Raw genomic sequence first — 26095 nt, 5'->3', positions numbered from 1 at the left:
GTTTGCAGTGAGAGTGTCCAGCATCGCTTACACCGGACAAAGTATGTCACTGGCTGGTTTCTCTATCTTACTGGATTTCTACTTTGCCAATCACCCTCTCTTCTGTCACCGGTCGAATTCTATCTCGCCATGACTACCCTCAAACAAGTCCTCATCACCATTGCCGCCGCCGCGGTCAGCGTCCACGCCAGTCCGCTGTCCGCCGATTCCACCGCAACTGCCATCATCGGCGGCCCAGAGCCTGCTGTGACCGAGGTTTCGAAGCCGCTTAAAGGAAAGGAGCTTGAAGACTTCGTCCCATACACCCCCGAGGGAGCCATAGACGTCACCAACACGACACTAGGCTTCGAGTTAGTTAAGTTCATCGACGCTCATCCCGATGCCAACGGCTTGACCAAAAGGAGCGGCCCCTGCGGCCAGGGTGATTGCCCCGATTTCAACGCTGCCTTCGACTTCTTCTCACAGCGCTACGTGAATGCCGTGAACGGCGGCGCCGTAGTAACTTGGGGCTACTATGGCCGCTGGAACGACTGTGGCCAGTGCGGAAGGATCCAGATCAGCGGCGATGGATGCTTCGACTTCACTTCGTGCGGCCGCAAGCAGAGCATCTGCGTCGACACCGGCCACGCCAGAGCCCACCGTATCTGGCATGACGTCGGCCACAAAACATGCTACAACGCTGCTCGGGCAGATCTCGGTAACTGCGGCGTCGTTCTCACGAACTCCATAATCTGGTACCCGACCGGGGAGACTGTGTGCAACTGGTAGTTAAGCAAAACCAATACTGTCGCGACGATGGACTATTCTTATTACAGAAAGGCCATCATTTCCTGATTGCCTGGAGGAGGATGCAGGGAAGGGAGCGACAGCAATGGTGGGGTCTTTTCGTCGCCAGTGTTTGAATTATTGTGTGGTTCAACCAGTAGGGCTATTTGCTCTAAGGACCCTTGTGCGTTGAAGAGAAGTTGCTACCTGTAATCCAAATGGCTGTTGATAGGAAACAACCAACAAGAATTCGAAACACCAAAATAATCTAGCTTCAGGAGTCTCAAGCATAATCGAATACTGTGTGCCATCCTATTTACCTTATGTGACCGTCTAATTTCCTTATGTGTGCGCGGCTAATATTATCCTCGATCCCTGTGGCCTGCATTACTCCTAGGAGACGATAGTAGCGACGAGGACCACGAGGACAATAGAATCGGTAACCACGATAGTGACAGTAAGGTAGAGTAAAGCTACAGGAAAAGCAATTATTATAGTACAGAAAGAATTCGGCGGTCTCTTGATTATTATCTATCATGATAGTCTCACTCTACTTATCGATGCTTCCGGTGTTTCTTTTTTTAACGAAGCCTTGAAAAAAAAAGTGCCAAGGGACGTTAAGACGACCTTGCGAATAGGTGGTACTACTATCGTAGCATGTACTGAAAATGGATGCCAAACAATGCCTTTCGCAGTCGCCAGTGGAAGAAGTAAACACGGCTGAGTTGAATTCGAGAAAAGCTGATGTATCGTCACTTAGGTACCTAACTAACTTCCTGGCGGGTGTGGATCGTGGTAAAAACCGTGATCCTGCTTCTAGACCAGGCGTCGGCCCATATCCCGGCCCCAAAGCCGGCCACCTATGTAAGATGTCATCATAATTCCCCTATTTCTCTCAATCGCGCCTCGGCTTCACGCCCATCTCGATCGGTCCCGCATCCACCAAGGATCTCGGCAGGTCTATCGTCAAGCTTCGGATCTTTGTCCGTGCGCTCTTTCACACGTGATGGTTCCTGGCCTGATCATGCCCTTCGCCGTCTCACCCATTGGCGCGGCTCGACTTTGGCGACCCATCGAGTGCTTAGTTTCTGCTGAGCTGAACTGGACCTGCGGGAACGGAAAATGCGCCAGTCGCTGGCGTGCATTGCGACCTTAGCACGGCTACGTCGGCACCGGACTCTTCCTCGTGACCGTGTGGCTGTTAAGCGCTCCATTGGCCAATTTGAGCGAATGCGACCGTCGGAAAATCCGCCAGAACCAAGCTTCCGGCCAGTTCTGAAGACATCAGCGCATATGACTGAAATATCTCATCTGATTGTAGAGGTCGTTGGTTTTGAGGAGAGATCGTCGTTAACTTGAAAGATCTTCGTTTATGTGAAGCATTGACAGTTGTTCTAGACATGATTGAGGTGCCATCTGCGTGTTTATCCCATGTGTCGCCGAGACGGCAGCTAGCACATCCCCGCAAGGTCTTCATTGTTTTCTCCAAAACAAGCATTTGTCGCATTCCGCCATTGGGCACAAATTTCTTGGCCATGATTTGGCTTTCTCCACACACTGGGGTCGGTCCGGGGTCTGGGGTCTGGGGTACTTCGGCATTCAAAAAACAACAAGTTCAAGATCAACAGTTGGGACGAGATCTACCCGCCTTTAACTGCCTTTCACTAGATCATTTTTCTATGCGATCAAATTGTCTTGCTCGTGAGATATAATCGCGCAGTCTTCTGGAGGAACGCCATCCTTCTATTGGACCGCTTCATCTCTAAAGACAAGGACTGCCGGCGCCGGTTCTGTTGCGATGGATTTCAACGCCAACCCCGCACCCTAAGCCAATTCGGCTATCCGCTTCATCAATAATGGTACATTGTCAAGGCGAGTCCAAGCGGACGCGTATCACCAGTGGGGAAGGTTGCATTAGTCAATCAATCCGATCTGCAATTATTGGAGGAATTCACCGTCACTGGAGGACCGCGTGCCACCCCTTGCTCTCCATTCAGGAACGAGATGTCTTCATAGAAATCATGAAAAGACGGGAAGACTTGATGAACATTGTCGACACTTAAAAGGCCAAGCATTGCCTAGCTTCTCGGCATCGAGTCTTAGAAGCTCACCAGGCGATCCAGCTCCAACGTTCTGCTTCTCATTCCCCTGCCAAGACTGATCCAAGATGCACGTCTTCTCTCGACCAAGCCTCCTGGCCCTGGGCCTCGCTGCCACCGGCTCCCTGGTCTCTGCCGGACCTTGCGATATCTACTCTTCCGGCGGCACGCCCTGCATTGCGGCTCACAGCACTACCAGAGCTCTTTACAGCGCGTACTCAGGCTCGCTGTACCAGGTCAAGCGTGGCTCTGATGGCGTCACCCTCAACATCGCGCCCCTGTCTGCTGGCGGTGTTGCCAATGCTGCCGCTCAAGACACGTTCTGCTCCGGCACTACTTGCCTGATCACTATCATCTACGATCAGTCTGGAAAGGGAAACCATCTCACTCAAGCCCCGGGAGGTGCCTTCAAGGGCCCAGAGGCGGACGGCTCCGACAACCTGGCCAGTGCAATTGGTGCACCCGTCACTTTGAACGGCCAGAAGGCGTACGGCGTCTTCATCTCACCCGGCACGGGATACCGCAACAACAAGGCCAGCGGCACCGCCACCGGCGACGCGGCCGAGGGCATGTACGCCGTTCTCGACGGAACTCACTACAACGGTGGCTGCTGCTTTGACTACGGCAACGCTGAGACCAGCAGCACCGACACTGGCAACGGCCACATGGAGGCCATCTACTTCGGTGACAGCACTGTCTGGGGCACCGGTTCCGGCAGCGGTCCCTGGATCATGGCTGATCTTGAGAACGGCCTGTTCTCCGGTGTCAGCTCGGGCAACAACGCCAATGACCCGAGCATCACGACCCGCTTCACTACCGCGGTCATCAAGGGAGGACCCAACCTGTGGGCTATTCGTGGTGCGAACGCCGCTTCTGGCTCGCTGTCAACATACTACAGCGGCGTCCGCCCGACGGCGTCGGGATATAACCCCATGAAGAAGGAGGGTGCCATCATTCTCGGCATTGGCGGTGACAACAGCATCAGTGCCCAGGGAACCTTCTACGAGGGTGTAATGACCTCTGGATACCCCACTGATGCCACCGAGAACTCGGTCCAGGCCAACATCGTGGCGGCCAAGTATGCTACGTCTTCCCTCGTTAGCGGACAGGCCCTCACCGTTGGCTCTTCCTACTCTTTCCGCGTCACCACCTCCGGCTACACCGACAGATACATCGCCCACACCGGCGCCACCGTCAACACCCAGGTTGTCACCTCCTCCAGTGCCACAGCTCTCAAGCAACAGGCCAGCTGGACCGTCCGCACCGGTCTCGGTAACAGCGGCTGCTACTCTTTCGAGTCCAAGGACACTGCCGGCAGCTACATCCGCCACTACAACTTTGAGCTTCAGGTTGCTGCCAACGACGGCACCAAGCAGTTCAAGGAAGATGCTACCTTCTGCCCTCAGTCCGGCCTCAACGGCCAGGGTCTGTCCATCCGCGCCTGGGGATACCCTACTCGCTACTTCCGCCACTACAACAACGTTGGCTACGCGGCGAGCAACGGTGGTGTTCACACCTTCGACTCTGCGACTTCATTCAACGACGACGCCAGCTTCGTTGTTGCCTCTAGCTTCGCTTAAGGATTCTGTCTTGAGTACCTAGGGTTGAGATAGTTTGAGGCTGGGTTGTATTTAAGTTAAGTAAGAAATAATGATGAATGAGAATGCATTATGAAAGCACATGCAACCTAGGTGATGATCAAAAAAGTGTGATGAATATTGTCTAGCATTTGAATCTTTCTAGCAAAAGTATCATCCAGTCTTCATATGCATATTATTATGTGTAAAGGCATATCACGAAGCCACCCCAAAAACGCCTTGTTCTGTATGCCATGCTTCCAAGAAATACCGCCTGTGAGTCTTGATCCCCATTTTCCTAGCCAGCCAAAACTAATCTCAAACAGAAAGGCTCACTTAGAAGGTAGAAGCATCGGCGAAGCCAACAGCCTTAACGGGCTGGAGCTTAGCAAGCTTCGTCAACTTCTCCTTGGCTGCCTCACCGAGGCTGGCACCTGATGCACCATCCTTAGGGCGAACTTCAATACCGCAAGGGTACATGTGCTCGATCTCAACATTATCGCCGAGGTCAAACAGCTCAGACTTCTCGCGGAAGCACCAGGGCTGGCCGTTCCTCATGACCAGGTCGTGCGTGTCCCGAACATCGCGAGCGTGCAGGGAACGGTATCCACCGTCAAGAGAGACGGCAATGCAGCTGTGCCAGGGAGTGCGAGGGAAGCCCTCCGGGTTGTGCTTCTCGACAAGGAGCGGCATAGACAGCTTGACGGCACCGCTGGAAGGGTGGATGGAGAGACGGACGTAGTCGGGGCAGGTGGCGAGGATGATCTTGGTGAAGGACTCTGCGCGCATCATCATCTTCATGGCGACCTCCTTGACGACCTTGCGGTACTTGTGGCCGGAGGTGGCGTGTGCGGCGACGGGGCTGTTGCGGAGGTCGACCTCGAGGAAGCGGATGAAGCCGCGGTAGGTCATAAGGGTATCGTTGTCAGTGTCGATCATCTTGCGGACTTCCTCGAGGGCATTGCCGAATTGGGACTCGAGCTGCTTGCGGGCCTCGTCGACTTGGGTCATGTACTGCTCCTTGGTCATGGGGCCGAGGCCGTCGGTCATGCCCAGGAAGTCCATGACACGGAGGAGCTTGATGCCCTTGTAGCCCTTCTTAGCGGCCATGTCCATCAGAGTGGAGCCGTACTCCCAGGTCTCATCGTCTGAGATACCGACGACGTCTATCGAGGGTTAGTTTCAGTAGCGGAATTGAGGCTAGGGATTGAGAAAGACATACCGTTGAACACGAGACCGTCGGTGGCAATGTGGACCTCGGCGCCACCCTGGTACACCTTGCCGATGTCAACGCAGAGGGCATTAAGTCTAGCAAGCGCAAGATCTTCACCGAGATCAGGTAGAACACCAATGACCTTGTCCACACGGTTGATGCTCTTCCATGGGAAAGAAGGGATGATCATCTTGATGGGAACATTGTCACGGATGTACTGCTCAACACGGGGAAGGAACATCTTGCGTCCAATCCAGGTGTGCTCAGTCTCACCCTCGGGAAGGATGTGTCTGCCGTAAGACTGGAAGATGTCCATGATCTTGTGGGCAATCTCGGTCTCGGAGGACGCCTCGGGAGGAGGTGTGGGGATATCAGCAGGGCTCTGGAGCCTGATCTTCTCATCATTTGCAACAATGAAGTTATCTGCAACCCAATAGTTAGCTACTTGTGTGGATGCAACGTTGTTGGTGGCGCTGCTTACCTTGGCTTGAGGCGGCGTCGAGTGATAGTGCGGGGCCCGTTGTGATGCTAACGGCTCGCAGAGGGCTCTTCAGGTCGGATGGGTTGATTGGAGAGCCGGGGACGGCGTCGTCGGATGCCAAGTTGATGCTGAAAGCTCTCAGAGGACTCTGGATCTCGACTTCGGAGGAGTCAATTGGGGAACCGATCTCAAGGTCGGAGATCATGTTAATGTTGAATGCCCTCAAAGGACTCTTGAGCTTGCTGGTGTCCACAGGCGAGAAGCCAGTGTCGAGAGTTGCGAGAACGCTCTTTTGCCAGCTCAGAGGAGCTTGTACTTGAAGGAGAGGCTTGGGCTTGGGCTTGTCGCCCATGACCATCTTCTTGGGGTCGTCATGGTTGGGAGCGACGATGGGAGCGGTGACAGCCATTGTAATAGACTAAGAAAGGAAAGGATAGGAAAACAGTGGGTATATGACTCTTGAGAGACTGATGAGAGAAGCTGAATCTGAGGAAAGGAGATGCAGCGATTATTATAAGATATATGCACTGAGTCGTGGTTGTGATTGTAGTTGTTGTCTTGTTTCCTCAGGTCCAAATCAGGCGTCTGGTGATAATCTTCTTATACTTCAAAGCCAAGTTCTAGAAGGCTGAGGCCATCTCCACCTGGCTGCCAGTACGCCGAATGCATACAGCATGTTGAACGGAGACTTTCAGACCTGAGTACTGGAACAAAACGTGGCGCCCGGACTAGCCCGGCTGGACACCCCAGAGGCCCCCAAGCTGAAGGCTGAACACGTCGAACACGCACAGTCTGGGCCAAGAATTCCCCATCATTCCCCATTCGAGCTGTGGCTGACGTTCTGTCGTGCGAGAGTGGTTGCATTCTGACTTAAGGTTCAGTCAACCTCAAAATAGGAATAGGACCGGGCGCCACGTTCAAGATCGAGGCTCAGGCTTACCTTCGTGTCGGTCATGAACGGGCATACCGAGCGATTGTCACCGACGACAGCCGATCAAACTGGCTTGGCCGAATGGTATGGAACCAAGTGCGCCAGGAAAACATGCCGGCTTTCGTCATTCTGTTACGAAATATTGTGCGAGCTCTCGTATTCTGTAGTCGCTATTACCCTGCGATAGCACATGTATTCGCTGGCAGTTGGTCCCGGGGATATGGTACTTGGATTCCGTAAAGTTCACGCCTGAGAAACCGGTGGGCGGGAATTTTGTCCGTCAAGTGGGGACGGCATGTATCGTTGCACTTGGCAGAGCGGATGCGATCTTGTCGATCACTGCATGGCTTGTTTATACAGACAGTAAAATAGTGCAGCTAAAACAGATGTAGAAGCTCTGGCCATTGGCTGAGACTTCAGTTTTGCCTCAAACGGTCAAGCAGGCTCGGTATAGAAAATATTATGACTTGCATGGTAGAAAAGTATCAGCCAAGCCAAATATGTGGCTCCCTTTGTCAGGCCTCATGGCAGGGGTCTCCATCCTTGTCAGCCATGACACTTGGGGAACTTGTCCAATCACAGTCTTCCCGCTAGATCGTATGCGATCATCAGATGCCAAGGACATCAGCAGTTTACAAGGACATTCCCGCTAGGATGATACCGCCTAGCCGTAAGCGCTTGTCGTCGCTGCATGTAACTAGCCGTCGGCAACTAGTGCCAGGCCAGGCATGATCAGCCCAATTGCAAGACACGACATATTCTAGCGCTTCTTATTTGCATGTCTAGGCACCGGCAGGTTCTTAGGGCTGGAAGGGAGGGCAAATGCACCAAAATAATCTGTCCGACCACGATGGGAGTTTTTGAACGCCCCAGATTATCTGTCGTGGTTGCTGAGTCTAGGCTGGTAGAAGGCTTAGCATGGCTTCGCCGGCGTCGTGGTCGAGGCTGGTCATGGCTTGTGCCCGGTGCTTCTAAATCCGGTGCATATCGACTTTTGACAACTTACTCGCCGTGAACGGACCGGCAACTTTGCCATGAAGACGCGGGCTCGAGATGGAGTATTTTCTTTTGTTAACATTTGGCCATGCCCCCGCTCGTTGACACTGTGAATGCTTCATCAAATTCCAGCTGTCGATTTCTGACACGTCGCTTAGTCCATGCTTTCCGCGGACACTTTGACTGAATCATTCCTTTCTGCATCATCATCACAATCATAGCCAAGTTCATTACCATGGAGAACGTCGTCCGTCCACCCGCACTTGAATACGGGGCGCAAGCCGCAGATCCAGACCAGATGACTCTGACCGATAATCATTACACCCACAAGCAGACCAATATGCTGAGCAACCAAGAGTTCCAACCTTACGAGCCCGATCAGAGGCATTCACAAGGCCAGCAATCATCAAGCCATACCGATGAGGAAAAGTCTGAGGCTATCGTCGACGCGCCTGACGGAGGCTTCGTTGGTTGGTTGCAAGTCTTGTCTGCCTTCCTTCTCGTGCTGGACGGCTTTGGCTTCATTACAGCCTTTGGCGTCTTCCAATCCTTCTACGTGGAGAAGTTGCACGGCTCAACGGCGTCTGACGTTTCATGGATTGGATCCATGCAAATCTTCCTGCTGTTTCTCCTCGGTACAGTCAGCGGAAGGGCCATCGACGCGGGGTACTTTAGGACTACACTATTGACTGGATTCATCTTTCAAATCGGTGGCATCTTCGGCGCTTCTTGGTCTGACAGGTACTGGCAACTACTACTATCTCAGGGAATTGCGACGGGTATCGGCAATGGCATGCACTTCACTGCCCTCGTCTGGTTAGTCTCGCAGTACTTCACCAAGAAACGCGGCCTTGCTCTCGGCATCAGCTCCTGCGGTGCACCCATCGGAGCTGTCATTTTCACCATCATGGCACGCCAGCTAGTCCCTGCGGTGGGCATCGCGTGGACTCTCCGCGCTATGGGCTTTTTGGTGCTCTTCAACAGCGTCATTATTTTTCTCATCTCACGACCAAAGGAGACGAAGCGTTCCTCTGGGCCACTCCTTGAGCTGGCTGCCTTCAAGGAGCTACCTTATCTGCTTTTTACGATCGGCATGTTCTTCACCTTGCTCGGGGCGTACTTTGCATATTACTATGTGAGCAGGCTTGATTGGATATGCGAAATAATACTCTTTGGTGCTAACTCCTCTGCAGGTCCCCCTTTTCGGCCGCAAGAACCTTGGCCTTGATGACAACGGCGCTTTGACGATTCTGATCATCATGTCTGCTGTAGGCATCACGGGACGCCTGATTCCCCCGTACTTTGCCGACAGGTCTATCAAGCCTCTGAGGACCCTGGTCATCTCGACCCTCCTTAGCAGCCTTAACGTCTATGCATGGATCGGCGTGCACTCCACCACTGGTCTCACTGTCTGGGTCATTGCTTACGCCTTCACCGTAAATGCGGTGCAGACTCTGTTCACGGCATCCATGGGCGAGGTCACATCCGACATGTCAAAACTAGGCGTCAGAATCGGCATGGTCTTTACTGTCGTCAGCTTTGCCTGCTTGGCTGGTCCACCCATCGGTGGAAGCCTCGTTACTCTCGGAAAAGGCGACTTTCTGTACGCGCAGCTGTTTGCTGGCACGACCATGCTTGTGGGTGGACTTCTGGTTGCTCTTGCGAAAATCAAGCAGGTTGGCCAAAAGGATTTCTGGAGAATCACTCATTCGTAAACTTCTTTTACAACACGGCAGCTTGGAATCTCGTGAACGGTAGGCGTTGAGCAATCAATTTGTTTTAGGGCTGGGTTTCAATGATGCATTTACACGGGGTCTAGCATGTTTCTGGAGTTTTTGGGTGTTTCTTCCGGGCATAACACGCCCATAGATTGATATGATTTACATTTAAGGATTCACAATGATGGCGTCCCAACCCAGTCTCAACGGTCCCAAGACAATAGTTCTTCTTCGGTGATGTTCTACCGGGTATGACAACGCTGGAAAGAACTTGGCAAGCATGCAAGGTTGTAGATCATCCGTCACTCGTACACCGTCGGGTTCCTGCCTGCAACGTAGCATGGAGTGTGAATCCTGCCGCAGCAGTGAAAAGCTCATTCTTTCCAACGATGCCTTGTGATGCCTCGTGAGACTCTAGCGCATGCCTGGTATGATCATCATGCATGCCTCCAACGTTGTCAGGTCATCTGGGGCCCTTGGTGCCTTCGGGTGCTGTGATATCTGAGTCATCCTGGACTTTCCGCCCAAGACACTCGACAAGGATGTACGCTATTCCATGGTCGTACCATTACTCTATCCCGTGGGCTCAGCCCTCCAAGCTGTTTTCGGGCTGCATTGGATAAGCTCGTATCTGCGGTCTCTACAGAAACTGGATGTAACGCATATTGACTTGCGTCTGGAACGCGTCTGTCCTGCTTTACTTCTTTGGTAGTTTGCGCTTAATCCGTTCCGGGATATGCGTCCAAAGGGGATACCGTGGCGCTGGCTAACCCAACCAGTTTTGCAGTAGCTCCACGACGGTGCAGCCATTGCCACGACGCAAACGTAAGACAAACTTGGGCTTTCTTCTTCCCAACGCGTTTTTTGACCGCATTCTGAGGATGCATTCCAAGACACGCGATTCGGACCCCAGAGTCGGGTCGCCCGAGCTGAGTATAGTCTCGGTCTAAACAGTTAAATCCTTCCCTTTCGCTCCCGCGCTTGGCATGCTTAGCGCCACGAACCTACCCGATGTCCTAGAACCAGGTCGTGGACACCTCGGAAACTAATTCAGGCATGGAGTTAAATTGTGGCTTTGACGAGGTGTTCTCAGCCGCAGGCATTGCTGGCATCTAGAATATTGTCGCCGACTAGTCCGGCCCCTCCGCATCGTGCATCGGGGTTTCCTGGAATAACATAAAGGTCAGACGTTCGTGTGCCTTGAGATGCCATGGAACACCGAGTCTGACCATCATCAACTGTATTCTCTACGCAATTGGTTTGTGTCCGCTAAAGAGACTGCTTTTCTCTATCGTGTACCTAGGTCGGCACAATGAAGTTGTCGGTACCAGCGGCGCTAAGGTATGTTCATGTTCTGTGGTCCGACTCGGCTCTGGGGCCCGATTTCAATCGCCGGCGCTAACCTCCTCAGCTTCTTCGGTCTTCTTTCTGGCCTCCCACATTCCGCTGAAGCGCATTCACAAGAAGCCCGCACACAGACCTCCGTATCTTACGTAGCTGCAACCGGCTTGCCTCGATGGAGAGACTATGACCCCGCCGGAGACAAGAAGGAAGCCCCGTGGGGTAGCCGCACATGCAAGTCAAACCCGGAAAACGTGCCTGACACAGGCGTTGTTCGCAAGTATGAGTGGACGGTGGAGAGAACCTGGGCAGCCCCTGATGGATTCGGTATGTCGCATTGCGCAATCCTTCACTCGGACCGTCCCGTTTCTCACATTTTTATCGTTGCATTGCAGAACAGGAACTTCTCCTTGTGAACGGACAGTTTCCCGGGCCCCAGATTGAGGCGAATTGGGGTGACATCGTAGAAGTCACAGTGCACAATAACATCACTGGTCCGGAAGAAGGCACAGCTATCCACTGGCATGGGTGGGTTTCCCGGGCTCAGCCTGCTTTGAGAGTCTCGCTGACGACCGCATAGAATCCACCAGCAAGAGACCCCGTGGATGGACGGCGTCTCTGGCATCACTCAGTGCCCAATAGTCCCTGGGGAAAGCTTCACATACCGATGGAAGGCCTCCACCTATGGCTCAAGTTGGTGGCACGGCCATCATGCACTCCAATACGCCGGAGGGCTATGGGGGCCAATCATTATTCACGGTCCAACATTCGTCGATTACGATATTGATCTCGGCCCCATCATGCTTTCCGACTTCTACCACCGAGATTACGAAGGCATCGCAGAGGGCGCCATCTCGACTAGTACTGATGAAAACGTCACAGTCCCACATTCGGCCAACCAGCTCATCAACGGCATGAATCCGTACGATTGTTCTCTGTCGCCCTACCAGTTTCCCTCTATCACCGACGCCACATGCCACGACAATGCTCCTAAGCCACAGTTTATGTTCCAGACTGGCAAGACCCACAAGCTGCGCCTCATCAACACCGGTGCCCAGGCCATCCAAGTCTTTTCGATTGACAACCACAAGCTTATTGTGACAACGATGGACTGGACGCCTGTAGAACCATACGAGGTCGATTACATCGCTCTCGGTGTAGGTGGCAGAGCTGAGGTGCTCGTCAAGGCTACCGGTGACCCCACCTCTGCGTATGCCATGCGCATGAGATCGCGATGTGCGACCACATACGTCAACGAGACTATCGCGACTATTTTCTATGACCAGGCTTCGCCAACCGCTGTACCCGTTCCCGCTGCACTTGAAATTCCTTATGCGCTTACCAACTCATCTTGTGGCCATGTAAGTCGTACTTGAACCCGGAATTGCTATGTACATAATACTGACAGGGTGTTGCAGTATGACTTACCAAAGGTGAAGCCGCTCTTCAGAAAGCGCGTCGCGAAGCCTGAAATGACCGTCTTCTACAATGTGTCTTACAAGACAAATGCAACCGGCAACTGGTTGTGGCTGATGAACAACGTTTCCTTCCAAGCAGACTGGAGTCGACCTCTCTTACTGGAGGCAGCCGACGGGAAGACGGACTATCTCTCCCAACCGCAGCACATCCTCACAACTGTGCCTGATGATGTACGCCACGTTCGAGTCATTGTTCAAAACACATTCTCCATCCACCCTATGCATATCCATGGGGGCAACTTCCAAATCCTCGCCGAGGGCGACGGTATTTGGAACGGCTCCATCACCAACAAGAAGAACCCAGCTCGCTCCGATACGGAGCTTCTTCGTCGAAACGGCCATCTTGTTGTTCAATTCGACACGAAGAACCCCGGTACCTGGAGTTTTCACTGTCATACTGCTTGGCATGCCAGCCCAGGTCTTATTGCCAACTTCCTGGTGAAGCCCAAGGCGGTACAGGAGTACGACATTCCAACGGCTGTCCGAGATGGATGCGTGGCTTGGAACAAGTATCAAAGCTCCGGGGGAGAAAATGCTTTGCCGTTTGACAGTGGACTCCGGAAGAAATCTTTGTCATGATCCTACATTTTTTGATGGCTAAAGGTTTCCTACGGCGGCGCGTACATTGGAAGGAGTTTGGCGTTTTGAGCGATGTCTTGCGGCCCAAGAGCTGACTATGATCGTAATCATACTTTGTTGCCAACTAAATATTATGAAACCTAAGTCGATCTCGTCACTCAATCCGCACCTCGCGCTCCGCAACATTTTGAAGCCATGTTGCAAGTTTGCCCTCGTCGGGCACGCTAAAGTGCAACACTCCAACCTTTTCTACCTTGGAGAGAAGGAAACCGCAATACTGGTTAGTGTTAAAGGCTGTGTTGAGACCGGTAGAATCATGCGTAAAGAATTTATTTCTCACCCGCTGAGGGATGATCGTCAAGACCTGGCCTTACAAAAAGAAATAAGATGTCTTGTTCAAGGTAAGTATAGTCTAGCAGTATTTACAGAATATGCTTTTCCCAGAATGTTCAGAAGAGAAACAGGTACCAAAAAAGACAGTCAGGGAGATGCAAAAAGGGGAAAGGTCCAGGAGAGTCCAGAAAAGAAAGAAACGTGCTTCCCGCGTCCTCAGATCTGCCCGTAGAGCTGCATCTCGTGGATAATGGCATCCCGGTACGCAATCATTCCGCGCGTCCTCGGGTGGAACGTTTTGATCTGGCGCGTGGGAACCCACCAGTCGATGTCCTGGATGGTCATGTTGCCACCGCCCAGAGCACGGTTCGTAGCATTGAACCTCGCGGCCGCCGGGCCGCTAGGGTCCTCGGCGACGGCTTCGGCCATGCGGCACTGCCACAACTTCCATGGGTCGCCTCCAGACGATCCCGTCACGCCTTCGCACTCGTTGGCATCCGGCAGAGTGGCGTTGCCCGCCTGGATGAGTGCCTTCGCCTCGGCCTCGTCCTGAGCTCGGGACCGGACCGTCGCAGCGGATTCTGCATCGAAGTCCTTCCAGCCGCTGAGAAAGAACCATGTGTCCTCCCGGTTCTCGTCCGGCTCGTGGACGTCGTCGCTGGAGCACCAGCTGTGGTCGGTCCCGTCCCTCGGGTCGAACGAGTTTGCGATGTTGATGAAGCGCACCGCGGTCTCACCCCACTCCTCGTTGGCCTCGTCGACCGCCTCGCTGATGGCGGTGTTCGTCCGGTAGACGAGTTCGAACATTTCGCTGCGCAGCTTCTTGGTGAGGTACACGATGCGGTTGAGGGGCCAGTCGGAGGAAGGCTTGTATCCGCCCCACCAGTAGTGGAACGAGGAGTCCTTGCAGTCCTCTGTCAATGTGTTGAAGAAGACCGGGTAGCCGGCGACGTATAGCATGATGTCGGTCTCAGCGTCGTGGCCCTTCTGCAGGACCTTTGTATAAGCGGCCTTGAGCTTTGCCTTGAAGCCGTCGCCGCCCTCATCCTGGATCATGGCGAAGGCCTTCTCCTGGGCCTCCTCGCAGTTCTTTCGGTTCGTCGATCCCAGTCTAGCCGTGTTCGGGGTGATGATGCAGTACCATACCAGGTCCGAGAAGCCGAGGTCGTTACCGCCGATAGTGAGCGTGACGACGTTGGTGTCCGCGGCCGTACTCCACGCATCGAGCTTCTGCATCAACTCGACCGTGGTGTCGCCGGAGCAAGACTTGGGGCCCTCCCACGCGATAGAATCGTCGTTGAGCCACTTGTAGATGAGATCGCCGTAGTTGTTAGATCCGACACGGCACGCGTCGCCCGACGTCGTCCCCGTGCCCATGCCGCTGGCGTACGAGTCGCCAAAGTGCGCGTAGCCGGCCACACGTGTTCTCGCGCTCTCGTCGTCACCGTCCCAGACGACGTAGTCGGCCATGGGGCACGAGGTGATCACTTGTCTCTTCGTGCCGCCTCCGCTGGCTGGCGGGCCCGTGGTGGCGGGGTAGGGGATCACCTTGTTGCAGCGCTTGCTGAAGAAGATGCCGGCGGCGACGAACGAGTACGTGTCGGCATTGTTCTCGCTGTAGTCCGCGGGGCATATACCCTCGACAATTACGCCGTCTGAGTTGGTGGTTTGGCAGATGATCTTGTCAGGGGTGGGCAGGGTTCCTGATTTCTTGGGCTTTGCCTTGTATGAGACGCAGGACCTGTCGAAGGTTCCCCTTGCGAGTGCAGTACAGCCGTTGTAGCCGTAAGCCACGTCGAGAGCGCTGATCACAGTGTATCGTCAGTAAGGTCCCACGGGAATGGTGAGAGGTGGTTTTGAGAGGTGAGCTACATACCCTGATTCTTTGTTCACGCCGTAAGATGTATGGGTCATCTCGTGGAGTAAGATGCCAGACTTGGCCCGCTGCGCATAGCGAAGATCCATGACATCGTTATCGCAGGCGTCCAGCGTCGCTGAGGTCGAATCGCTCAGGAAACCGCCGTTGTCTTCGAAGAACGCGTCGCAAACGTTCATTACCTGCAAGTTATCGTTCATCTGGCGATCCCCATTTGCATCAGTAAATCAGTCCAAACTATTCGTCGTAAGGGAGTACCCACGGAAGCCCACCAGCCTTTCTTCCAGCACCCTTCTTTGGTTTCGTCGCAGGTTACCGTGACGGTAAACTCTGGCGATCTACCACTGAGGACTAGAAGGTGAACATGCCCACGTCAGTACCTGCACAGACCGCCACAAGCTAACATCGGCTGACTCTCATCAGATGTGGATAGTCTACTCACTGTCTGCCATGCGACGATAGCGCTCCTTGACCTTGTCACCAAAGTCGTCCTGGTCTCGAAGACTCTGGGAGAAGAAGTGGTTGTAGTAGTCGCCGAATTGCGGGTCGCTGTACGCTTCGATGGCCATCGCATACGCCCACGACATCTCGGTGCGGATGATAGTCTTTCTCTCATCACTACACTCACCTTGGCCCGTGGCAAAGTTAACGGGCACCATGACGGGAGGGTCCGCTCGTGCAAGAAGCTGATGCGAGCCGCTGCCCTTGATGCCGGCATCGACTGGTGATGCGTCAACGGCAACATGGGAGGCGACGAGCACAAAGATTGCGGGAAGGAGTGACAAGAGATGCATGCTGGAGAGATTCTTCAGGCACTGAACGATTGTGGGAAACTGAACGAGAGATAGGACGACCAGTTGATGCTGGCCTCTTGCCTTGGATCTGTGACTTGGAAAGAGAATTACCTGGGCATTAAGAGAGACTTATATACGCTTCTAGATCGCAACTGGATCAACCAATACTTCAGAAACTCTTGTACAGTTCCCGTCTTTCCTCTATCTGTCTGCCTAACTGACATCCACTTCACGAGCCTTCGCGAAGCTGATATCCAGATGGCGCAGTAAACTGACAAAACGCCGTAGACCCCAACTGTAGCTAGCCATGCTATAATTAGGATAATACGCAGCATTCCTCAACTCAACTCTCAACTTGCTACACATGGCACCTCCAGAAGCCGGCATCTCGACACAGGAGTGGGCTGAGGGAGTTGCCGCAGATCCTAACAAGATCAGGAAGTATGGAATCAAGTGGGAAGTAACTTAGCAATTTGCAATTTAACTTGCATAACCATGTGAGAATAATTAAATTTTGGGGGCGTGACGGGATCCAAGGCTCTTGGCCAAGACAAGGCCAACATGGGTTGCCTGGCCTGAGAGTTGTATTCGGGCACTCGTAACTCTCTTCTCAACCCTGTCAATCCTCACGTTGAGCAAAACATCATGATATGTTTTGGCGAGACAATACCGCAAATGTTCACAACCTCCGGGCGCTTACTGTGGGGGAGTAATCGTGGGGTTGTATTGGCCGAGGGCGGGCCGGGAGCCAAGGCCACTTCTTCCAGCCATTCTATTCAGCCAGTCAGCACTAGAATATGCATCACACGACGATCGGCAGAACAAGCTCCATCTAAACGCGGGATGTATTGGTCAGAGCCGGGTTTCGTTCCTGAGAAAATGCCGCGCATAGCCATCCCGCCTCGCCGAAGGATTCGGGCTGTACATGCGGACGGGAGGCGCGGGGCGGCCAACGCAGGTGCCGGGTAAGGCTGACATTGAAACAAAGGGGGAGATGAGGGGAGCGGAGGGAGCAAACGGCGCAGCGGCAGTTCAACATAAACCTCCACTCGCTCTCAGCAGCAATCTCTTGATAACACGAACTTGAACACCCCATAATCGCACACGTCCGGTCCTTTTCCGCTGCTTTACCTTCCGAACCAAGACATATCCAGCCCATCTATACTCAATATGGCAGTCCCGAACTGGCTCAGAATGTGCGTTACTTCTCCAAACCCCAGGTTCCTGGGCACAAGTTGGCGACTCTGACTCGGCGAACTTCGCATTTTAGTGTATTCCTGCTGCTAACCTTCGCATCGTTCCTGCCTCAGCTCCAACGGTTGTGGTCGCGTCGTGACAGCTCAGGAGTCAGCCTCTACTACGTACTCTTCAACCTCTTAGTCGCGACTGAGCTACTCACGATCGACCTTACCCTTTTGACGGGCGCCGAAGACAGCAATGTGTTCGTGCATCAGCCCGCATCCCTCGGCGACTGGTTGAACCTCGCCCAGTTTGCCATCGTTTGGGCTCTATGGGCGCTGATGTACGCATATCCCTCGACGCTGCACAACCATCAGGTTGCTAACAAAGAACTTGGACACCACAGTCTCGTTTCATGCATCGTGTTTTATCCAAGCGATGAACCTCACGGCGTGCCCGCCAAAGTCTCTGCCATCTACACGACCTACCTACTCATCTCTCTCGTCCCCCTCATCATTGTCACAGCCAGCCCATCATCTAGGGAAGGCCGCAGGTGGTTTGACGCTCTGTTCCTCGGTTTCCACACCTACTTTCTGAACCCGATCATCACGATCTTTGGCATGGCTGCTCTATATGCGGAAGCACGTACAATTCGTGCGCGCCCTGAAGACTCAGGACTCGGTTCGCTGAGCATTGTGGGCCTCGCGGCGCAGGCGGTTGTTTTCTTCATCGTGGGAGTTGGGTGGCCTGGTCGCTTGGTCTGGCCCTTTCCGATTTTCGGGAGGGCGTTCCTCGCCTGGATTCAGATGGTCGGGTTTGTGCTCATCGACTACATTATCTTCGTGATCGCTCAGGCGGATCTTTTGTACATTGCCATGCAGCACAATGGATGGAATGCAGGTGTTCAAGGCGCAAACGGCGAAAGAGAGCCTTTGATCTGAAGTCGCGGGGGCTTCCTAAATATCTCAATTTAGGCCAAATTGCAGGGCGCGAACACGAATGAACATATTTTACTCTAATCGCATTTCTAGGCAGATTGAGAATCTGTTGGCAAGGATTTCCACAGGCAATGCGCTAAAATTCCAAGATCTGACTACCTGTAACTACTCGATTATCGCGAACTCGACTGGCTTCGCGCTAGAAACTACCAGCTTCGGCCGACCTCCATTATCAGATGGCTCGGTGACATTTCCAGCTTCATAACAAGGCAGCTTAATCACCGTCTCTGCATGATCCTCCATGATTCCCCAATCCCACCAATCAACTGCAGCCTCGTCAAAAGTGCAGCGAAAGACGTCACCTGGGGCCATATCCCGAGGCAACTCCGTGTCATCTCCAGAGAGGGTCTGGGTCGTTGTCCAGGTCTCCCCCGGCCGTAAGCTCGTGAAGTGCTTGTGCTGCCCAACACGAACGGAAACGTCAGGCTCGTCGACGATCATGAAACCAGCGCTGGTCTCTTCGAGCTCGCAGGATTCCCAGGTACCGCTCTCAGCACTGCTACCGCCTGGAGCATCACCTCGCCGACGGCGATAAATTTGAAATCCTCCAGGCTGTTGCTCAGACACCAGAGATAACCAATGGAATGTCACAGGCCGGTCGCCACTCCGCTCAACGCCTTCGTACTTGATCACGATTTCGACGTCGAAGTATCCACGGCCTCGCAGCGTGGGCGGACACCGAAGTGACGCCGAGAACATTGGCGCCCCGGGACTGCTGCAACATTAGACGCCTGGCTCGTGTAAAAAGACCATGCATAAATAATCCTGGATACTCACATTCGATCAGAGGGGGCCAGCGGCACAGTCGATTCCGCCTTGCGGCGAGCTGCTGCCTGCTGCATCATTCGCCACCTCTGCTCCTCCGTGTTCGCCGCCACGAATCCCACCTGTGCTTCTCTGGCCGCACGTTCAGGCCAGGCTACCTCCTCTGCCACTGCCATGAAGGTGAGGAGTGCTCCCCCGGGCATGATCAGCTGGGGCTGTCCTTGCCCCTTTTTGGCACGCGGTCGCGACCTGAGTCCTGATGGAAGCAGCGTCCCAGCCTTCATCTCAAGTCCTACATTGTCTTGGATGCTGCCCCAGGCCCACATACCGATCTCAGCTCCTGGAAAGACCAGCGAGTACGTCTCACCTGCCTTCAGTACGCGATAGTATCGCTCAGGGAGATCCAGTCTGGTCGGGCTCGTCTGCTCTCCGGGCCCGAGTTCAAATAGGTTACCTTGATGTTGTCCGGATACGACCAAGCTGTCGATAGTTTGCTCTGATAATGCTACGAGACGCGACTTGTTGTCCACGAGTACCCTTTCGAAGGTGCCGTTATCCTTGTGGCGCACGAGAATGCACCCGTTCTCGGCAAACGCGTTGGTGTACATGGGCCAGTGGAAGATACAACGTCTGCCCTTGCCGTCATCGTCTGCGGTGCGGTGTATGGTGCTCATGATTGGGTACGGCGTGGTGAGCGAAAGGCGCTGGCTGGCTTCAAGTTTCCAGATTAAGCGTGGAGCGCTGGGTCTAAAATCATTGCGGTCGACATTAGATCTGTGAATGGATGTCCGTAACTCAGAAGGGAATGTGATTACTTTCGATCCTTCATCCCTATGGACACAAATGAACCCACATCCGATCTTGTCGTCTGCGCCATCGCGAAAGAAGCTTGCGGATCGAAAAAAACGTAATGATTGCAAAGACTTCACCAAGAATAATGAGGTGTTAATGCTTGAAGTCAAATAGATCGGTGGTCAGAGGAGAGTCAGCCTGCATTAAGTAGTTACAGGTAAGCAGATCAATCTGGACTCGCTTATTGCGATACCAAAAGTTCCATAAACAGATAGAAGTCGATAAGTAAATATGACGTATTATCACGTACTAATGCACCAGTCGACTGTTTATTTTCAGCAAACATCCAAATCAAAATATCTATTGTTTTTTTGCGGTGAGGATTAAAGAAAGAAGACGTGCTCATATTCGTTAAGTCTCGCCGTGACATGCCTGTTCCCTGCCCGAGCCTTGGTGGTCATGTTGCGGCTACATAGGAGCGGGTGTGTAGGGCCAGCCTCATGGATGACATACATAATGTCGCCGAAATATGGTCGTTGTAGTCATCCGTTCCAGGAGGTATTCAGAAGAAGAACATATTCCATCCCTGCTTCAAGCCGCCTACCTAGGGGCTTCCCAGTAGACGGACTGATCGAGTTTTCCGGCCGACCAAGGCACCAATTTTTGGCCGATGCGATGCACTTTGCGGTTAACGATTCAACGATTTGTGGCAATAGCAAACTGAAAGTTGAATAAATTGGGAAAAGAGAAAAGTTACTTAGTTACCGATGACTCTAAATTGTGCAATTCACTCGGGCTTTCCAGCGACATAATTGGCGGATCATAACTGTGCGATGCGAGAAAAATACTCAACATCGCCAATCTTTACATTACTCATCACTAGTAGAATTCGCCGCCACGCCTGGCCTTACTCATGCTCGGAAGAATGACTTCGTAGTCTATCCAACTCCATCACTCAACGCGATCTTATCAATTCTTATTTATTTATTTATTTCAACCCGTCAATTTCGACCCAAGATGTGGGCAGTCCCCAGATTTCCTCGTCCTGCATGGTGACCACCCTCATTTATATTCCACCTGAGGTTACCACCCCCATAGCTTTCATTCCAATGGTCTGACATCCTAGTCGCAAGAACGCATGATAAAATGCCAGTTCCCATCCGTCAACGTTACTGACGTAGTTAATGCGCTTAGTACTACACGAATGCCATTGCATTATATGCCTCATTCAAATTGATCAAACATAAATATTTTGCTCTAGTATGCCTCTAAACAGCCTCTTTTGGTGGATTACTGTGAACATACCTTATATTTATAGCCAATTTCCCAGGTACATAAGGTTGTGACGAAGGGAAAGTTATCTCTAGTAAAGAATAACAAATTTCTGTGTCCGAGAAGTATACAGTAAGCTGTACCATTCACTTGTCCATCTTCCCTTCCCCTATATACCCCGGGCAGCCCGACGCATGGCATCATCCAGGCCCATGGTTTCAGAATGATACTGGCGTTCCTCATCCCGAGGATCGTAGGTCAAATAGGCATTCTGACTCACAGAATAGCCTTTCAATAAGTCTATGATCGGTTGCCAAAATGCCAGGTGCTGATATGCTGTAGAATGAACTCTAAACGAGTGCAAGTCTTCTCTGGTCTCTTCTAGTCGGATCAAGAGGGCCGTTACCCGCAAGATGTTTCTCCACTCCACTGCTAGGTCACAGTCTTCATATTTCGAGGCGAGACTGGCACCTGACAGATGCCTCCTTTTCCAAGATTCCATTCCTGGAGTCAAGCTTTGTAATCGGACAAGGGCAATCGATAGTGCCGATTGTCCCCCCATGATGTGCCCAATTGCGTTCATTATCTCTGCTTTGATGTGTATATTGCGTTGCATGCTGTGTAGCCGAGCACTGAATACCTTGACAGCCTTGGTGGAAAGAGGCCCATGTCGAGGAATGCGACAATCCAAGGCAGCACCGCGCTTCATAAGATGACCAAGTCCTTCAAAATCGCCGTAAAGTGCTGCAACCATAACCGCTGTGACACCTTCCGCATGAAGAACATCGGCGTTAGCACCAAACCTGAGAAGACGTTCTATCGCATAACCTTGTGAAAGATGCAAATTGGAACACGGTCTCTTGTCTAGAGCCATACCTCCATGTAGTTCGACCTACACCCTTTTGGTGCATGAGTCGGAACATCTCAACGTCGTGTTTCTCGATGAATACAAGAAACGGGGGTAGTTCGCCATCTGGATCTGCGAAAATGTCTGCACCCTTCTGGATGAGCTATCTAGCCAACGTTCTCAAATCGGTTTGGAGACTGAGTTTCAGAGGCGTCGGTAACCGCAAACTCGGTGATCCGTCGACGCCCGCTCCTCTCTGCCTCAGTAGTTCGATAGCTTGTTCTTCGTAACGATGATCAATTAAAGTATGCAGAAGGGTTCTCCCATTTTCCAAGATGGCGTCAACTCCCGGGAGATGGTGGGCTAGCAACATGATCGCTTCAACGCAACGGCACGTCCTCAATCTTTCCGCCGTTTCGCCATCATGTCGTCTGATGAGTTGCAAGATAGCTGATTGAGAGACGTGACCGAGAGTACTGTGTGGGAGAGTTGGGTCTTGTGCACATTCATACCGCGAGCCCGGACGAAATGGCAGGCATCCCCTCTCAACCAGCAGATCAATGTCGTCCAGGAGAAGTTGCCTCTCTGATCGAAGAAGATAGCGCGGTAGTAGAAGCCCTAGGCTAGAGCCAGATAGGCAGAAGATGATTGGATCGTTCTCTCCAAGATCATTTGTCCGTTGTCTTTGATCTCGTGCCAGCTGCAAGGCGGTATTCACAACTTCTGCCAATTCAACTTTGTTCTGCGTCCGAAGAAGGTGTCTGAATAGCAAACCGTGATTATTCCGTATTGCCCAATCTGTCGCTGACTTTGCTGATTCGGCTATCCACGGGAGAGAACGTGCCACCGAGGGAATATTTCCGCTAACTAGCAGAGCCCACAGATCGTATACGCCTTGATCTATACCCTCGGAGAATACCTTGGTAGCAGATATCCAGTTATTATTTGCGTAGGCGAGAAATATGCGTATATCTTCGTTGACCTGAAACCTATGGCTTTGTAGGTTTGAGGTAAGCTTCTCTAAGTCGATTCCTGACTTGCTGATGCGATGTTCCCTGTACAAAATGGTAAAGACCCTCTTAGAGATCTTCTTCGACCCTAGCACAGAGTCTGATATTACCCCAGGAACATTCGAGAACGAAACCTTCTGGGCTGTAGAAAGTCGATTTTCGAAGACGGTATAGTTGAGGTAGGTGACACATACAGCGCCAAACGTCACCTCCGCGTCCTGGAAGTCGAAGTGAAACGGAGCGGCAGACGCTATCGCGGGCGGACGCAGAAGGTGTAGTAAGGCACTGTGGTGTATGAATCTCACGCATAGATCTTCCTCATCGATATCTAGAAGGCTTCCCCCATAAAATGCAGCTAGGCGTAGCCCGGACCCAACAAGGGTCGATGAGTTCCATGCCACGATGCCAGGCTCCACGTTGACAGCTACGCGAAGTTCGTCGATAGACATGGCTGGATCCGCTGCGGCGACCAGTTGGAAAATCCGGGAGCCATATTTACAATCGGTGGTTCGCAGCAGAGCTTGGTCGAAGGCTTCGGGTAAATTCCGAGGTAGATTATTCAGAATGCCTAGTATTTCTTCGTCGGACCGCAACTCTTGTGTATACTTTGGGCATATTGCTTCAAGCTGGAGAGAGAGCCAAAGGAACATTCCTTGTGACCCCACTAACAGCTGTTCGATCGCGAGGTTCTCCAGCTTAGGCGAGAGTGGTCTTATCAACTTCCATCTCTCTATATCTGCCGAAATGAAGCTTCGCATGTCTTCAGATCTATCCACACCCCCGTTAGAAAGTGTCCAATTGATTGTGGTAAAGGATGCCGCAACAACTTTGCATGTTGACGTTGGCCGGGATGAGCAACACAAGAGAACGTGTCTTCCATGAGAACCTTCAGATGTGAAAACAGCTCTTCTATCTCTTCCACTGGAGCTTCATCGAGACCATCCAGTACGAATATCCCTTTCCAATTTCTGGGAGTTATCTGTACGAGGAGTCTGGCAATGAAATCAGGACCAATAGAGCGACTAATGTCCTCGTTATCCAGAAAATGTTCCGAGAGGGGCGCAATAGCGTTGTATCTGATGACTTGAAAGGCCAGGCTTCCAAGTATATTAGCGGCGACGAGTGTCTTGTGATTCGCGTTCTTGCAGAAGAAATAGGATACCGTTCTCAGCTGGGAATTCGTTGGTGGAACTGCCGAAATCCTCAATTAGCAATTGAACACGTGAAATATCCACTCTGATATGCTGGCAATAATTAGTTACTGCTTTCCATGGATTGTGCATCCCCCAGAGACAGATGCCCTATGATAGAGGCCATTGTAAATGTCTTCCCGGAGCCCAGATTGCCTTGCAGCCACATAGTCGCTGAGACGGGACATTGCAACCACGATTGATAGGGAGTGACTTTTAAAATCCAAGTCGACGTGCCTCGTTTCCGCTCTCTTCGCCAAATATCGTCAAATTCTGGCTGATCAGAACAAATGGATGTCAATAAGTGCAACCTCTGGGCTTCTCTCTGCCGCCGGGCACTGTCTCGAGAGAGAGCGACTTGGAGACGATTGAATCGGTGTAGACTGGCCGACTGCTCGGTCAGATTTGACTTAGCAACCATCACAGCGGTACGCTTCTTGATGAGTTGACCCCAGTCCAAGAGTTCTTTCTCTAGTGGCTTGAATGTGGACTCAAACGTCGAGCCGAAGGAGGATGCCACCTGGGAGACAAAGGACTTTCGTGTATTTGCAACAACCAACTTGCAGATGTGTACAATGGTGATGATATATTCGCACATATAGACTTGTGTCTGTTGACACTGTGGAAACAGCATCGCAAAGTCTTGATTTAGCGACATGGATCGCCCAAGTCGCATCAGTAGGGCCGAGACAGCGTCGAAATAAGACAACGCGGCAACCGATACCTTAGTAAACGGTCAGTAATTGTCCCAACTCTGCTGCCGGAAATGTCCATCCCGGGAAACATCTAGGAGACAGCGTGAACCCACATCCAAGGCCAGTCTAACAGCAGCCCAGACCCCTGATGCTAGCATATTCTGAGCACCTCCAATGAGGACATCGCCTATGGGCGCAAACTGCTGTATCCGCTCCAACATAGGCAGAAGCCGTGTGGCATGTGGCCGCCAAGACCTGTGGCGGCGAGCGCCGTCCTGATTGATTTCTTCTGTGAGCTGGACGATCTCAGACGCCGACGGAGGTTTTCGAGTTTGAAGGTTCTTGAACCGAACATGCTTATCTTTGTCACTGCTGAGTGACAAGCTGAACTAGAGATAGCTTGTGCTAGTCTGATCTCTGGCTTTAGCCTCGCCGCCGCTGTGAGGGCTGAGGACACGTTCTTCTTGGAGTTGGCGTTCTCCATATTGCAATACAAGCGCTCGCCTGCAGCCTCGAGCACGGCTCCCAGCTGAGATTACCTGTTCCGATGTTTCGCGTGTCTCAGATTGGCTATGAGACTAAGGTGTATAGAATGATGGTCGCATGTGTAGTGCTGTTGCCAGTAAAAACAAGCTGAAGGTGACAGAGCCTGATGGGAGAACTAGATGGAGAGTGCATGAGGAAATAGGTCAGCCCCCGCCGGATACCTATGGTCCCGGGTTCATTCGGATATATAATTCTTCCACCTGTATTGGCGTTCCACCTGTGTTGGGAGTCACGCGTCCAGACACGCAAGTGACAATCAGGCTGGCGCTACAATCCATGTCCGATGTAAGACTTGGCAGTGAGAGTATTGGCTACGAAGGAATTGAACTGAGGGATCGCGCATGCCTTATGCAGTTAAGCCCAAGCAGTACTAGTGCAGAAAGCCTTTGCAGATACCTGCACAAATAGTGGCATCGGGGAGTAAATTTTGAGATGGCTTCGTATTGGTCATAATTGGTTCTTAATCAGATTGGTCAGTGATAATGATGCTACAACACAATCCATATGGTCATTATCGCCAAACTTGACATCAATCGGACCTTGATGTCAATCATCTTCGCTAAGATTCGCCGTCAGATCTAGGTTGAAATATTGAGGAAAGTCTGTTCAAGTGAGAAACG

At 52.3% G+C, this 26095-nt stretch overlaps 8 protein-coding genes across 8 annotated transcripts; 5 read left to right on the top strand and 3 right to left on the bottom strand.

The window, feature by feature from the left end:
- Positions 1 to 129: 129 nt before the first annotated feature.
- On the top strand, positions 130 to 768 carry COL26b_010905 (uncharacterized protein; the record flags this gene model as incomplete). The annotated part of the gene is made up of 1 exon (XM_053183590.1): positions 130 to 768. One exon carries the CDS (start codon positions 130 to 132, stop codon positions 766 to 768), a length of 639 nt encoding a protein of 212 aa, XP_053032455.1.
- A 2164-nt stretch (positions 769 to 2932) lies between these two features.
- COL26b_010904 (uncharacterized protein) lies at positions 2933 to 4444 on the top strand (the record flags this gene model as incomplete). Its single annotated transcript, XM_053183589.1, has 1 exon — positions 2933 to 4444. The coding sequence occupies one exon, from the start codon at positions 2933 to 2935 to the stop codon at positions 4442 to 4444; it is 1512 nt and encodes a 503-aa protein (XP_053032454.1).
- A 333-nt stretch (positions 4445 to 4777) lies between these two features.
- Positions 4778 to 6544, bottom strand: COL26b_010903 (uncharacterized protein; the record flags this gene model as incomplete). Its single annotated transcript, XM_053183588.1, has 3 exons — positions 4778 to 5607; positions 5664 to 6077; positions 6136 to 6544. 3 exons carry the CDS (start codon positions 6542 to 6544, stop codon positions 4778 to 4780), a joined length of 1653 nt encoding a protein of 550 aa, XP_053032453.1.
- Positions 6545 to 8297: 1753 nt separating this feature from the next.
- COL26b_010902 (uncharacterized protein) lies at positions 8298 to 9777 on the top strand (the record flags this gene model as incomplete). Its single annotated transcript, XM_053183587.1, has 2 exons — positions 8298 to 9197; positions 9256 to 9777. 2 exons carry the CDS (start codon positions 8298 to 8300, stop codon positions 9775 to 9777), a joined length of 1422 nt encoding a protein of 473 aa, XP_053032452.1.
- Positions 9778 to 11726: 1949 nt separating this feature from the next.
- COL26b_010901 (uncharacterized protein) lies at positions 11727 to 13178 on the top strand (the record flags this gene model as incomplete). The annotated part of the gene is made up of 2 exons (XM_053183586.1): positions 11727 to 12482; positions 12555 to 13178. The coding sequence occupies 2 exons, from the start codon at positions 11727 to 11729 to the stop codon at positions 13176 to 13178; spliced, it is 1380 nt and encodes a 459-aa protein (XP_053032451.1).
- Positions 13179 to 13727: 549 nt separating this feature from the next.
- On the bottom strand, positions 13728 to 16181 carry COL26b_010900 (uncharacterized protein; the record flags this gene model as incomplete). Its single annotated transcript, XM_053183585.1, has 4 exons — positions 13728 to 15315; positions 15388 to 15587; positions 15650 to 15738; positions 15830 to 16181. The coding sequence occupies 4 exons, from the start codon at positions 16179 to 16181 to the stop codon at positions 13728 to 13730; spliced, it is 2229 nt and encodes a 742-aa protein (XP_053032450.1).
- Positions 16182 to 17351: 1170 nt separating this feature from the next.
- On the top strand, positions 17352 to 18301 carry COL26b_010899 (uncharacterized protein; the record flags this gene model as incomplete). The annotated part of the gene is made up of 2 exons (XM_053183584.1): positions 17352 to 17377; positions 17521 to 18301. 2 exons carry the CDS (start codon positions 17352 to 17354, stop codon positions 18299 to 18301), a joined length of 807 nt encoding a protein of 268 aa, XP_053032449.1.
- A 162-nt stretch (positions 18302 to 18463) lies between these two features.
- COL26b_010898 (uncharacterized protein) lies at positions 18464 to 19797 on the bottom strand (the record flags this gene model as incomplete). The annotated part of the gene is made up of 2 exons (XM_053183583.1): positions 18464 to 19070; positions 19136 to 19797. The coding sequence occupies 2 exons, from the start codon at positions 19795 to 19797 to the stop codon at positions 18464 to 18466; spliced, it is 1269 nt and encodes a 422-aa protein (XP_053032448.1).
- Positions 19798 to 26095: the final 6298 nt, after the last annotated feature.

Source organism: Colletotrichum chrysophilum (assembly GCF_026319265.1).
Source record: "Colletotrichum chrysophilum strain AFK26 chromosome Unknown scaffold_124, whole genome shotgun sequence".
Taxonomy (NCBI): Eukaryota; Fungi; Ascomycota; class Sordariomycetes; order Glomerellales; family Glomerellaceae; genus Colletotrichum; species Colletotrichum chrysophilum.
This window is presented reverse-complemented; position numbering and strand designations above follow the sequence as displayed.